Source organism: Parus major, chromosome 14 (assembly GCF_001522545.3).
Source record: "Parus major isolate Abel chromosome 14, Parus_major1.1, whole genome shotgun sequence".
Lineage (NCBI taxonomy): Eukaryota > Metazoa > Chordata > Aves > Passeriformes > Paridae > Parus > Parus major.
In genome coordinates, this window is record NC_031783.1 from 1056088 (window position 1) to 1070676 (window position 14589).

The 14589-nt window shown below is 53.8% G+C and overlaps 1 protein-coding gene across 2 annotated transcripts in view; it reads left to right on the forward strand.

Moving 5' to 3' along the window:
- Nucleotides 1-2663: 2663 nt before the first annotated feature.
- The window catches only part of ABCA3 (ATP binding cassette subfamily A member 3), a 28575-nt gene continuing 16649 nt past the window's right edge, over nucleotides 2664-14589 (forward strand). The window contains exons 1-10 of one of the 2 annotated variants that reach the window (XM_015643206.3): nucleotides 2664-2686; nucleotides 4407-4507; nucleotides 7322-7586; nucleotides 8211-8338; nucleotides 8450-8615; nucleotides 10598-10857; nucleotides 11540-11656; nucleotides 12177-12297; nucleotides 13108-13281; nucleotides 13843-14024. In XM_015643206.3, the coding sequence (XP_015498692.1) occupies nucleotides 4454-4507; nucleotides 7322-7586; nucleotides 8211-8338; nucleotides 8450-8615; nucleotides 10598-10857; nucleotides 11540-11656; nucleotides 12177-12297; nucleotides 13108-13281; nucleotides 13843-14024 (1467 nt within the window). In that variant the 5' untranslated portion in view covers nucleotides 2664-2686; nucleotides 4407-4453. Of the gene's footprint in view, nucleotides 2687-4406; nucleotides 4508-7321; nucleotides 7587-8210; nucleotides 8339-8449; nucleotides 8616-10597; nucleotides 10858-11539; nucleotides 11657-12176; nucleotides 12298-13107; nucleotides 13282-13842; nucleotides 14025-14589 lie in introns of those variants that run through there. The other variant, XM_015643205.2, reaches the window with a different exon arrangement.

The following is a 14589-nucleotide window of genomic DNA, read 5'->3' on the forward strand; positions in this document are numbered from 1 at the left end:
GGGGGCTGCGCCCGGCTGGGAGCCGCCGGCATCCCGGGGGAGCTCGGGCCACCCCTCCCTGCCGGGGAACGGACACGGGGCTGCGGGGACTGAGGGGACATCTGCCGGGCCCTCCGAGCCCCGGGGCCCTGGCTCCTGGGAGAAAGTCTCTCATGCCAAGACAGACCTTGACGGGCTGGAGCGCGTCCAGGGAAAGGAACGGAGCTGGGGAAGGGTCTGGAGCACAAATCTAATGAGGAGGAGCTGGGGGGGCTCAGCCTGGACAAAAGGACGCTCAGGAGGGACCTTCTCAGTCCACAACTCCCTGACACGAGGGTGTAGTCAGGTGGGGGTCACACTCTGCTCCGTGGGAACAAGTGAAAACAGCTTCAGGTTTAGGTTGGATAATGGGAAAATTTCTTCATGGAAGGGATGGTCAGATACTGGAACAGACTTCCCAGGACAGTGCTGGAGTCCCCATCTCTGGAAGTGTTCAAAACCAGGTAGAAGCAGAAAGGATCTCCCTGTCCTCTGTTCACAGCTGCCCGGGTGGCCTGTCCTGCCCCGCTACTGAGCAACTGCAGGGCAGGAGCAGGATTGTACAAGGCTCCATGAGAAATCCGTGTGCTGGGCTCCAGACCTTGTTCGTGCTAAATCCATGAGGCCAGTGAGTTTGCAGTTTGTCGTTTTTTGGGCAATTGCAAACTCACTGGGCAAACCAGCGATGCTGTTTTTAATGCAAAGGGGTTGAGCAGTTCTTGCAGCAGCTTTGTCCCCCCTCTCGTGCTGCTGCCCCCAGCACAAAGGCAGTTACAGACACAACCACGGAGCCCATCAGGCTCCCTGTGCCCACCAGCCCACTCCCCCTGCAGGGCAGCAGCTGGGCACGAGCCAACCCCTCATTCTGCAAACAGCATCCAGCCCAGCTTTCTTCTCTATTTCAAGGCCTGAAGTTCCTGTCTGGGTCAAGCCCAGACACACATATCTGTCCGGCACTGGTTGTTGGGCTTGGAGAGGGCTGTGAGATCACTGGTCCCTGCAGCACCCCACCAGCCTTTACAGCCTCTTAGAAAGTTTTATTACTGTTTGCACAACCAAGGTGAGGTTTTTATGATCTGGCTGTGTCGTGACTCCCAAATCTCTGTGAACACTTAGAAGGTGAAAACATCTCAGCAGCGAGAGCTGTATGTCACTGAACACTCATGTCTGGTCTGGTGGCTGCTGGCCCTGGTTGCTCTTTGCAGGACCTGGAACTTTCTGGACTCACCCGCCTCGGAAATCACTCGCTCTTCCTGAAAACAGTGGCCGTAAAAAGTCCTTGCCCTGCTGTGGCTGCTTAATTTCCAGCACAGACACTGTGGGGAGGAGAGAGGAATTACCTGATCCAGTATCAGTGGAGAAAGTAGCCAGGAACTGAGAGCCCTCACCAGGTGTGTGATGCCACCACCCCAGGCACCACGTGCTCCTCAGCACAGCTGTGGAGGTGCAGGCACCTGGCAGCTCATCTTGTAGGGATGACACGGTGTCTGTGTCAACCGGCAGGAAGACATGCAGGGTTTATATTAAAAAAGGCAACGTCTGCCATTTCCAGGCTGGTTTCTATGGGAACAGGACATCAGAAGAGCAGAAATGCGGTGTGTGCTCTAAAATAACTGCCAGCTCCCGGGAGCATGTGGCCTTTGCTCGGCCCTTTCTGCTGAGGCGGTGGCCGGGCTCAGCCACCTCCCGGCAGTGAGGCAGCATGGAAGTGGGTCAGGAGGTGGGATGCTGTGGCCTTGATCCCTGCCGATCCTCAGCCTGTCCTCGTGTAAATCCACCCGCAAAACAGCTCTGGTCCAGGCTGGCAGCTGGTGCCACCACGTTATCCAGCACAGCTTGGTACTGCTGTAGGGCCTGCTGGAGAACAGGTGGTGAGGACCAGTCTCCTATTCACTCATGCAGGCTGTGGGTAAGCAGGAGTGTTTCCTTCCTCACTGACTTCCCTGGGGATGGCCAGGGTGTGTCCACACTCACATACTCAGGAGACCCTTCCTCCTGCCTTGGTGAGATGCAGAAAGCAGGCAGAGGAACTGGGTTGTTCTCCTAGAAGCTGGTGGTGGTGCCCTCTCTCTTCTCCCAGATCCATCCCTGGTGGGGACAACCCAACATGCTGCCCATGTCCTCCTGTGAGGCACCTTGGTGCCTCTGAGGTCATCATCATCCTGTGGCACTCTGTCCTCCCTTTCTGCTGAAGATTGGCCCAGACATGGGTTCTGGGCCCTGCCTGAGCTGCCTCTGGTCATGGACATCTCAGGGCTGATCCAGGCAGAACCACCCAAAACAGGTTTTCTCTTTTGGGTTGGAAAAAATAATGTTTTGGATGCCAGAGCCTGGAAAACCATTTTTGCTCTAAAATCCATTAAGAACTTTTGTAACTTAGCTTCTTCCTCCTCTCATCTCCAGCAAGCAAAAGGTGCAGAACGAGTCTTCTTGGAACACTTAAAAACTTGGAAAATATTTATTGGCAATAATGGAGATTTCAGTCTTTGCATAGTGTTTGTGTTACCCAAGAGCTGCTTGACATTTTCCCAGCAGCAGCTGTAAGACCCGTGGGGGCGGTCGGGGGGGCAGCCTGAGTTTGAGGGTGCGGCAGGGCTAGCAGGATTTGGGATTTCTGCGAGGGCAGCAGCCTGCTCCTGCCTGACCTGCAGCATTTGTCCTCTTTAAAGTGAGCCACAACTTTGATTCCCTTGGTTTGCTCTGGATTCCTTCAAGGGGGTGCATGACAAAGGTTTCTGCTTCAGGGTGGGGGGCTTATTTGGGGGTGTTTCAGATGCTGCTGTATGGGGTATGTGTGTGTGGGCCTGGGGGACCTGCTGAGGGATGCTGTGGCACAGCATGGACTGTTCTGCTTGGCCACGTGTAGACCAGAGGTCAGCTGGAGACATGGCACTTTGTGAGGCACTTGAAGGTGCCTTTGCCAAGTCTCCATTGCTATTCCTTTCCTGCTTGCTCTGGGCAGGGCTTCTGATGGACTTTTCTGGGCTGAAGCATAAGATCTCTTCTGCTTTTTCCTGCCTGGAGACAGATCCTTGAACACAGATGTCCCCGATGTTGTGGGAATCTGTCTTCTGTGCACGGAGTGGCAAAGAGACTGTGGGTTTTTCTGTGCTCTGAGGACACATCTGGGTTTAGGGTTGAGCCTGGGAAGGTGTGTGCCAGGGCAGGAGAAGGCTCCTGGGTTTAGAGTTGGGGCTGGAAGGTGTGTCCCAAGGCTGGAGAAGACTCCTGGAGGGCTGGAGGAGCTGGTGGCAGAGAGCAGGTGAGGCAGGTGAGCATTGCTGTGGTGCCTGCAGCCCTGCATGAGTCTCAGGTTGCTCTTGCTGCTGCTCTGTTGCCACCGGAGCCGTGCTCGCTGTGCGCATTCCCCGGCACCAGCCCGGGAGCCAAGGCTGGCAGGCTGGGTCAGCAGCCTCCCCTTGCCTTGGTGTGGCACCCTGAAAGCCCTGCTGAGGTTGCTGGCTGCAGCCAAGGAGCCGATACCATCCCACCCAGGGCTGGAGAACGTGCTGTGGAGCATCTGCTGTGAGTTTTGTGCCCATCCATGTCCCCTTGAGAGCTTTGAGTGCTGCCAGGCTTTGGAGCACCAGCTTGGAGCTGACCCCGGCAGCTGCCTGCTGTGATCCTGGTGGGATTTGCCGTGCTCAGAGGCTGGCACTGCTCGGGGGGAGCTGCCGGGAGTCCAGCAGCGTGGGCAGGAGGCTCTGCTCGTGCCAGGGCTGCCCCTTCTCTGTGCCACCCTGCAAACCCAAAATCCCAGCCTGTGTCCTGGTGGGACAGCAGTGCTCCGTCAGGAAATGCCACTGCAAATGGAGACACAAACAACTTGAAGCGATGGCAGATGCTTCACGAGAGGGGGAGGAGGCAGAGGGGGATTGTCCTCAAGCACCGACCTTCCCTTGTGCTTCCCTGCCCTTTTCACATCCTCGCCTCTCCGAGCAGAGTTTCTGCTGGGAAAGCACCGGCAGTGTTGCAGAACCAACCCTTCACAGGGCAGGAGGTGGAGGCACAGCTTGGAATCTTCACCCATTGCAGAATAATGGGCTGTCAGGGGTTGGACAGCCTTCCTGGGGCTGGTGTTTGCAGTCCTGTAACCCTGTGCTCCCGCAGCTTGAGGAAAGCTGTTCCTCTCTGCTGCTAGGAAGGACCCAGGTTGGATATTGAAACAGCAGCTTCCATCTCTGGGCACAGCCATGCCAGAAAGCAGGGGCTCTTAGAGAAGGAACACTATTGTTCTATAACTATGGTTGTTTTACCCTGTTTGGGGTCAAGGCAGCTGCTGTGGCAACAGGCTGGAAGCAGAGAGCCCCTGGGTGGGGTGTGGGCTGCTGCCCTCCTGCTGCCCAGTTTCACCAGCACCTGACACTCATCTCTCTCCTCTCCTCCAGGGTCCTGTGGAGCGTGGTGGCGGCACTGGGCCCCTTCTGATGGGAGGATGGTTGTGCTCAGGCAGTTTAGGCTGCTGCTCTGGAAGAACTACATCCTGCAGGTAGGCACTGCGCATGGGGGGCTGCTTCTGACACTGCTAAATGGGGGTACATCAGAGCTTGCCCAGCCTCTGGCTTCTCCAGGAAACCTCCTCTGTGGACACAGGGCATCTCTAGGAGGAGAACAGGTTATTTGTGCACGTGGTGTCTTTTGTGCTGGGCTGTGTGACTTTATGGGCTGTGCTATCTACTCAGTTTCCTTGTCCCCAGCATCCCCCTCCTGCCCTCTGTCACTCGTGTGACAGTGGGGTTTTTGGAGCTGTCTCATTGCACAGCCTCTCGAAATGCCAGTGCCTCCAAAACCCACTGGGGCCCTGGGTTTTTTTCCTCCATTGTTTTCTACCACTCTCAGGAGAAGCTTTTAGGGGTCTTTAAAATATTAGACCCCTGGCACCCACTGCCAGCCCACCTCCCACAGTGGCAGCTGGGTGGTGCTGAGGGATCTGGGGACCTCAGGGCTGGCAGGTCCTGGCTGGTGCTGGCCGAGGCTGCAGCCCCTTTAAGCAGCGTGTGGGTGTTCCTGGGCGGATGCTGTGGCTCCGCTGGGACCCGGGGCCAGCCCTGGCTGAGTGCAGGGGAAGAGGAGGGAGCAGGGGTGGCTGCAGCCTGGCTTTGCCCTTTCAATTACCCGTCTGCAGCTCAGCACAGCGTTGCTGTAAAAATAAACCAAAGGAAGAGGGAAGTGCTGCCTTCACCCAGCAGGCACAGAACTGGGAGAAGGGCTTGGAAGGGATGAGAGGGACTGGCAGCAGGGCTGATTTGCAGCTGGGAGCATCCTCCATCACCTCTGCAGAGGAAAAGCGTTGTTTTCTGGTTGTGCTCCAGGGTGGGCACACATTTCAGCGTGTTTTCTAAGGCCACAAGCTGACTCAGGTCTACTGTGCTGGGATATAGCTAAAAGTCCTGTTCCTGATACAGACACAGAGCTCCCAAGTCAGCCCCACCCCTCTGGAGGATGGGTGCTGGCACACGTGGCACTCCAGAGCTGCTCCAGTCAGCAGAGGTGGTGATTATGGATGAGTATCCCTGTCACCTCTGGAATACAGCGCTTGAATAGCTTCTGCTGCAGGGCTGGTGAATGTGTATGAGCCTGCAAGTTCAGGGAGGCAGAGAGCTGTTCTGGAGGCAGCCCAGGAGATAGGGAGAGGTTTAGTGCGATAGTAAATCAGCAGGAGGTAGCTGGGATGCCAGGGCTGCATTGTAAACTCATCAGACATCTGCAGCGTTGGCTTTTATGAGTGTGGCTTTGGGAAAGCTCCTTTTTCCCTGCCTGCCCAAGGCTGCTGCTTCCTGCCTGTGCTGCCGGGGCTGGCTGTGGCTGGAGCAGACTGTTCCTCCCAAGGGAAGCCCCAAGAGGTGTTTTGGGCTTTGGCAGTGGGTGCTGAGAGCCAGGGAAATTGTAATCCCTGTATCATCTCCTGACATACTGCCCAAGATCCCGTTCAGCCTGGCTCCTGCAGGGCTATCTCCCTTCCCAGGATATCCAGGCTATGCTCAGAGCTCTCTACCTTCTCCAGAGACTCTGCCTACCTGAGCCTTCCCCCTGGCTGCTGGATAAAATCCAGTTGCTGAGACAGCAGAGTTGTGAGACTAAAGCTCTTGCTTCTCCTCTTTCCTAGTGGTGCTCCTCTTTCCAGCCTGGCAAAGGGAAGGGTGGAAAATCCCCAGGTTTTGTGAAGCCAAATTAGCCAGAGGCCTTAGAAAAGGTTAATGCTGCTGCTGCTGCTGCTGCTTCAGGCACGTGCTCTGAGTGAGCAGCCATGAACCCCTGTGGCCAGGGACATCTCTGAGCTGTCACTGCTGTGGCTGAGGCTGAGTGTGCTGTGCTGCTCTTGAGCCTGGCCTAGGGTGAAGGCAGCTTGGTTTGCAGGAAGAAATTACAGAATCTCAGAATGGTTTGGGCTGGAAAGCTCCATCCATCCCACTGCCCTGCTGTAGACAGGGATACTTTCCACTAGACCAGGTTGCACAGATGACTGTAGTTCCCCTGGGACACCAGTTTGAAATGCTAATTGACCTGGGTTGGATGCTAATGAACCTGTGTTGGTGGGGGCATTGTTCGGGACAGGTAGCCCTGGGGAATTGATGGATGAAGCTCCAGAGTGCAGGGCTTGAGTTCATTCTCCAGTTGCTTGAACCTCAATTAGAAAAAAAAAGGAAATGAGCCACTGTGTGTAGAGCAGTAGTGGCTTGGGTATGCCCATGGGTGCGCTTGCCGTGCTGCAGCTGTCCTGTAGCCAGAGGCTCTGCTGGGCCCCATCCTGGGATGCAGATCCCATGTCCAGCTGCCTGGAGTAACTCAGCTCCAGCAGGAAAGGTTGCATTGGTTCCAGCAGTGTTGCTGCACGAGGCTGAGCCCCAGGGCACAAGGAGGGAGCAAAGGACCAGCCTGGGTTATTCACCCCAGCAGTGTGGTGAGGAAGGCTCTGATGGAAGTTGGTTTGAGCTGGAGCAGTGCTCAGGGTAGGGGACACCTTGGCTGGAGAGTCCTGAGGAGTGTGGGAACCAGTGGAGTGTCATTCCTGGCCTCTGGAAAAACCCAGGTTGTGAAACCTTGTAGGATACAAGCATGTATTGAGAACACTCCTTGATGTTCTCATGCCCTGAACCTGGTGACTGTGCTCATCTGCCTTCTGTATTTGCATCTTCTTTTTTTATCTCTTGAGGGGGAGAGAGTGAGTGTACTATATATGGATAGGTATCTGTGTACAGATACATACCTAAGGTAGATATCTAGATGTCTGTGTACATATAGATACATAATTTATTTTATATGCTTACCCCCATCATATTTGTATGTTTGCCCTGCCCTGCAGAAGCGGCAGATCCTGGTGACGCTGATCGAGGTTTGCCTGCCGCTGCTGTTTGCCGCCATCCTGATCGCGCTGCGGCACCGCGTGCACTCCGTCAGCCACCCCAACGCCACCCTCTACCCCCCTGAGTCTGTGGATGACCTGCCCAGCTTCTTCTCCTCCCAGCATGCCAGCAACCCCTGGGAGCTGGCCTATGTCCCCTCCAACAGCAGCGCTGTCCGGAGCATCGCTGAGGCGGTGGAGAAAGCTCTGCCCATCAACATCAGAGGTGAGCAGGGCTGGGGCTGCCCCTCCTGCCCCAGAAATTGCTGTGAATCCTTACTCTGAGCAGCCTGCTCCAGTGGAAGGTGTCCCTGCCCATGGCAGGGTCTTGGAACTGGATGGTCTTTCATGTCCCTTCCAGCCCAAACCATTCTATGACTGATTCTAAATCCTCATGCTCCTGGAATACCGTTTTTTTCTGAACTTCAAGGTTATCGTTTGATTTTCATTTTTTTTCCCACTAAAATGACAGGATTTTGGGTTGCCTTTTGGTCTCATTTTATTGCAGTTTCCATCTAGAAAAATATCACCCTAAAACAGTTACGGAAGGTGGCAGCGCTTCCGTGTGAAACAGTATTTTTGGAATCTTCTGGCAGAGAAAATTTTAGCACTTGGTGTTCCAAACTGTTAGGATTTTCTGTGGGAAAGCTGACTCCTACTCTCAAGGAGGAAAAATGTCTGCATGCCCAGGATACAGGGCAGCATCCTGTGTAACTCCCCCATGTCTGACAGCAGGCACAGCACATCTCTCCCGTCCTGGGCCCAGCGATGCTCCTGCTGATGACTGAGCACCAATGCATGGTGCATTGCCCTGCCCCATCCCTGCATCTCCCTGCTTTCCCCTCCACAGCTCAGGGCTTCCCCTCGGAGCGGGACTTCGAGGAGTACGTCAGGCTGGACAACCGCTCGGGCAGCGTGCTGGCCGCCGTCGTGTTCCGGCACCGCTTCCCGCACAGCTCGGCCCCGCTGCCCCTCCAGGTGAGGAGGGGAGGTGGGGACAGCATCTCCTGCCCAGGTGTCACCCAGGTGTCACCCAGGTGTCACTACCGTCTGTCCCACCCCCTGTGACCCTCGGCGTGCTCCTTGCAGGTGGAGTATGAGCTGCGCTTCAAGTACAGCCCGAGGAACGCCCCGCGGAGCGAGCAGACGGGGCTGAACCCCAACCTGGACCGGGACTGGCACACCAGTTACCTCTTCCCGCTCTTCCAGCTGCCCGGGCCCCGCGAGGCCAAGTTTGCTGATGGGGGGACACCAGGTGAGCACAGCTGAGGACGTGGGGTCACCTTCCTACAGCACCTGGCAGGCTCTGAGCTTTTCAAGAAACAGGTTCATTATAATAACTCAGTTAATTATAATAAAGTATCGATTTATATTTATATCAGTATTAAATTTATATCTGTATAAGGCAAACAATTCTTATAAGTATGTATTTATTTTATAGAAAAACAAGCAAGAGATTAAATATTTATATAGGTATTAAAATTTTTAAATTTACATATATATCATTATGGATAGATAAATAGTTAAGTGGTTACGTGTTTGTATAGATGTTTACATTTAGTTTTATATATACATATTTATATATATACAATTCATCAAGTAGTGATACAATTTTAAATTAATATTTAAATACTAAGATGTTAAATATGTTATAATAAATATTTAATTATTAATGGTAGATAGGCTTAATATTTATTTTTATATTAATTCTTATGTCTTTATTTTGTTGAATCATTATTTATTACTTAGATATAATTGGACTATATTTACAATTTTGTTACATTCATTAGAGCAATCCTTTATTTAAATTTTATCCTGTGACTTCATGGGCACTGCTTGGCCTCTGGTCACCTCTGCTGAGCAGGGTTGGATAGGAATAAATTTTAATGTGCATGAATCACTTTAAAATTTAATTTTTTTCCCATTTCGATTTTTAATGGAAATTTTATTTCACGATCCAAACTGCCCAGTGTTTACTGTACTGCTTAAGTACTTGAAAAGTAAATAGAGCAGTTCTGTGGTTTGAGGTGTTTAAGGGCAGCCAAACCACTGGCAGAGCAGGAGCCAGCAGGGACATTGTTGGAGCTGGTGCTGGCTTAGGACTGGATCTTTGGGAACTTCTCCTATGGTGGCAAAGGGAATATTTCCCTCAGTGGGATTTCTCCCTCTGTATTCGATTGCAGTGTCCAGGGAGAGTGAGGGTGAGGAAGTGGTTGAACAGGTTTTGCTCACAGTGTGTAAACAAAGCAGAGCCACAGAGTGTTTGTTCAGTACATGAGTTAATATCAAACAAAGTTCCCAATTTCATAATTCCACTTTTATCTTCTCTCTCTGTGGGTCATTTTAGCCTACTGACTTTCAGAATGTTCATTTGAAGTTTTGTTAAGAGAATTTAAGTTCCTGTTCAGGTAACACTTGGCAGAAATTCCACTTAAAAAGAAACTATGTTAAGTTTATTTTGTTATCTAAAGCTGTGTCAAGAGAGGTTTAGATTGGATCTCAGGGAAAGGTTCTTTCCCCAGAGGTGCTGGCACTGCCCAGGCTCCCCAGGGAATGGGCACAGCCCCGAGGCTGCCAGAGCTCCAGGAGTGTTTGGACAGCGCTGCCAGGGATGGACAGGGTGAGGTTGTTGGGGTGTCTGTGCAGGGCCAGGGATTGGACTCATGATCCTTGTGGATCCCTTCCCACTTGGGAGATGCTGTTGGGAAATTAAAATATTTTCAGTGTTTTCTAATGCACAAAAATTTAAGCCATACATGTGAGTCACAGGATATACTTTTTCACATTGCAACCTGTGTAGTATTTTTTATTGTTTTGGTTTACAAAAAAAAATGGGTGAAACACAAGCCCAGTGACTTGTGGTGGTTGATGGTGACAGAGGATCTCCCCATTCCAAAGTCACAGCCATGCTGTAGGACAGTGACCATGAACAGAGTTTTCCTGGCAGCTCCTTCTAAATGATGGTTATGGTTTGGTGTAGTGGAAGGTGTCCCTGCCCATGGCAGGATGAGGAACAAGATAAGCTTTAGGGTCCTTTCCACCCCAAAGCAGCCATTCTGTGAATTTGCTGTGGGATCAATCATTCTCCTGTCCCCTGTGTTACAGTGATGCTTGTATTGCTTGTCTTCTACACTCCAGTTTTAATCCCTGTCCTCTTCCCATGCAGTCCTTCCCACAAAGGCTGTCCCTCCAAACCCCAGACCCATCTGTATTCCCGGTGTGGTTCTTGCCGTGCAGGTTATCTCCGGGAGGGGTTCCTGGCGGTGCAGCACGCGGTGGACAGGGCCATCATGCAGTACCACACCAGTGCCAGCTCTGCCAGCCTGCTGGAGAACATCACTGTGGTGGTGCAGCGCTTCCCCTTCCCGGCCTACGTCAATGATCTCTTCCTGCTGGCCATCCAGAACCAGCTGCCACTGCTGCTCATGCTCAGCTTCACCTACACCTCGCTCAACATCGTCCGCGCCGTCGTCCACGAGAAGGAGAAGAAGCTGAAGGTGAACTCTGGGATGTGCTCCCCTCCTTCTGCAGCCTTTCCCAATGGATGATGTCTTTAGAGTAGGAACAAAATCCCTGCTGGGTGTAGAGCCAGTGAGCAGGAGGTGAGGATGGCAGTGGATTAACAAGCCCCAGGGAAGAATGTTGCTAATCCTGCTGCCACGAGGAGGCTGCGTTCTCCTTGCTGTGCAACCCGAGGGTGCTGAACCTCAGGGATGGTGTTTCTCCTGGGCTGGGAGAGAGGGCAACATGTGTGGGCTCCAGAGTTCGTGGACTCAAGAGTTCAGCCTGTTGGAAGGAAGATTTTTGCCTTTTGCATGTAGAGACCCATTGTGTGTGTTCTGTGGGACGGCTGGAGCTTGGTCGCATGGTAGCAGCAGCAGGGCTTGGCTTCCCCCAGGTGTTGGGTGTCCTGTCCTGTGCTGGGTGGCCCTGGTGGCACCACTGGCACCCTGCTCTGGGTTTGGGCTCAGCTCTCTGGGGGATCCTGCAGTGGTGGGAGCCCTTCTTTGGGGAGGTGGGGGACACCACACCATGCTGGTGGCTGTGCAGGACCACTCTGGTGGTACCTGGGGCTGCCACCTCTTTGCTTGTGCTATGGGGAAGAGCCACCTCTGCCTTGCCCCAGCCGTGCCTGGGGACTGTGGGTGCAGTCCTGGGTGACACAGTGACCTCCCACAGGAGTACATGCACATGATGGGCCTCAGCAACTGGTTGCACTGGAGCGCCTGGTTCCTCATGTTCTTCCTCTTCCTCCTGGTGTCCGTGTTCTTCGTCACCGTGCTTTTCTGTGTCAAGGTGAGCATCTGTCCCCAGGCCCTGAGCTCTGTGCAGGCACAGGACAGGAATGACAGGGCCACTCTGCCATGGGATGCTCCTGGTGTCCCAGGACTCCTCCAAAGACTGGAGTTTGGGTTTCCCAGACTGAGATGGACAATGCTGCCCCACAGTTGCATTCATAGCAGGGGTGACTCCCCCTGGAGGGAAGTGGGGGATGGATCCCCAGGGACACTGCATGCAGAGCAGGAGCACCCTGCTCCCACAGCCTCTGGAGGGTGTTGAGCTCTCCCCTCTGCATGTGCCCATACCAGGGGAAGCAGGAGGGGGCTGTCTGGGTGCTGGCCAGGGTGTCCCCTTCCCCTTAGACCCTGCATCACATGGGGACAATCTGTGTTTCCTCCCCCTGGAGTGGTCTGGGAGTTTCTGGATGTTCTCACCCATCTCAGTTTGTCTCCAACACTCAGAGAACATCAGGTCTGTGCTGCTACAGCCATGGCTGGCTCCAGCAGCTCTGGGCTTCACAAGATTTTCTTGGCAGGTGAGCGAACAGGGAGCAGTGCTCACCAACAGTGACCCCACCCTAGTGTTCACCTTCCTTGCCATCTTCTCCATCTCCTCCATCTCCTTCAACTTCATGGTGAGCACCTTCTTCTCACGAGGTGAGTCCCCTCACAATGCCTCCTCTTGTTACTGACCACTTTGACTTGTGGAGGGGGCATTTCTTCCCTTTTTTGGCTGCATTTTCTGCACAGTGTGTGGAAAGGGATGTGAGTACTGTTGCTTCCCAAACCAGAGCAGGTCCAAGGGATGGAGCTCCTCTACTCTGAGGAAGGCTGGAAGAGCTGGGGGTGCTCACCTGGAGAAGGCTCCAGGGACACCTCAGAGCCCCTTCCAGGGCCTAAAGGGGCTCCAGGAGAGCTGCAGAGGGACTTGGGACAAGGGATGGAGGGACAGGACACAGGGAATGGCTTCCCACTACCAGAGGGCAGGGATGGATGGGATATTGGGAAGGAATTGTTCCCTGGGAGGGTGGGGAGAGCCTGGCACAGGGTGCCCAGAGAAGCTGTGGCTGCCCCTGGATCCTTGGCAGTGTTCAAGATCATGTTGGATGGGATTTGGAGTAACCTGATCTAGAGGAAGGTGTCCTTCCCATGGCAGGGGGTGGGACAAGGTGTTCTGTAATGTCTCTTCCAACCCAGACCATTCCCTGGTACTATCACCAGCTCCGGTCTTAGGGTCTCATCTTGGCCCCAGACTCTGCTCTGGGATGGGCAGGGGCTTCTGCAGCTGCCCACCATGGCACTGGGGCTGGGGACAGGCTCCTGCTTGCTGTGGGATGTGGGCATGTCCTTGTTCTGCCCCCACACAGCCATGCTTTGTGCACAAATCTGGGATGTCCCTGGGTGGGTGAGGAGCACTGGCTGGCATCACCCTGACGTTTTCCCTCCTGCTTTTCCCTGTGCTGGCAGCAAACGTCGCCGCTGCCGCTGGTGGCTTCCTCTACTTCTTCTCCTACATCCCCTACTTCTTCATCTCGCCCCGCTATGACCTGATGTCACACAGCCAGAAGCTGGCATCCTGCCTCATCTCCAACGTGGCCATGGCCATGGGGGCACAGCTCATCGGCATGTTTGAAGGGAAAGGTGAGCAGGGCTGTTCCTGGGGAGGGCAGCATCCCCTTCCTGGTGGAAAGACATCGGGGAGGAGAAGCACTTTCCTTCTTCTTAGTAGAGCTGATTGCTCCCATATCTCCAAACTTGTGTCTGTTCCCCTGGGCAAAATGCCATCCTTGCTTTAATTACCAAGGGAATTCTGTCCTAATGGATGGGAATCATTGCATTTCCTCCTGTACAATATGTATCTTTAATTTCTTTAATTTAAAAGAGTCTGGTGTTGGCTCCAGCAGAGCCATGCATTTACTAGACATGCCAGTGGCTTGGTGGCTGTAGTTATGGAGGGGTGATGCTGGAGAAGGGATTGTTTCTTCCCAGGCAGTGGCAGAAAATGGCATGGAGGGAGCATGGTGGGGTGGGGAGCCTCAAGGTGTCAGTGCCTCTTTCCCCTCCATCTGCAGAGGGTTATAGAGCTGTGCAGTGCTCCTGGTTACGGAGCAGTGAGCTGGCAGAGGGGCTGCTCTCTGCCAGTGCTGGAGAAGATGGACTTCCTGGGGATACAGGGGTAGTAGTGTCCTGTGTGCCTTGCAGGGACTGGCATCCAGTGGAGGGACCTCATGAAGCCCATCAGTGTGGATGACAACTTCACCTTGGCCCAGGTGCTGGGGATGCTGCTCCTGGACTCGGTGCTCTATGGTGTGGTGGCCTGGTACGTGGAGGCCGTGTTCCCTGGGGAGTACGGTGTGCCACAGCCCTGGTACTTCTTCCTCACGGTGAGCACTGCTTACACCCCTTCCCTGAGCTTGAGGGGCATCACTTGGGACAGTCCCCACTTCTGTGCCATGCAGCTGGCCAGTCTGATGGGCGAGGGTGGCACCATCTGGCCTCCAAAATCATGGGGTCTGCAGCATGTCCTTACTAAAGGCTGATGCAGCTGTAGGTTTTTACTGTGGATGAAGGTTGTCTTGGCTTTGAATCTCTCTGCCAGCACTTTCTGCAGGGTGTTCTTAAATGTCTCCAGGTCCAAACAAAGGCATTGGAGAGAAACTCCAGGTGGGAGCAAGCAGATCCAGCTATTTGACACCCCTGAGCACTGCCATGCAGGCAGGCATGGGTGACCTGTGTCCCACTGCCAGCCACCACGTGCCAGGGGGTGGGTGACAGCTGTCACCCCATCAGCTGAGCCTCCCTCACTCTGCCAAGCCAAACACTTGGCATCACCCTCAGCAGCTGCAGCTGCAGTGGGCACTGTGGCTCCATGGCTGCAGAGAGGATATGTTCTATTTGGATACTGGAGATGGATCCTTTGTTATTTGATAGAGGGGCTTTTCCTTCTCC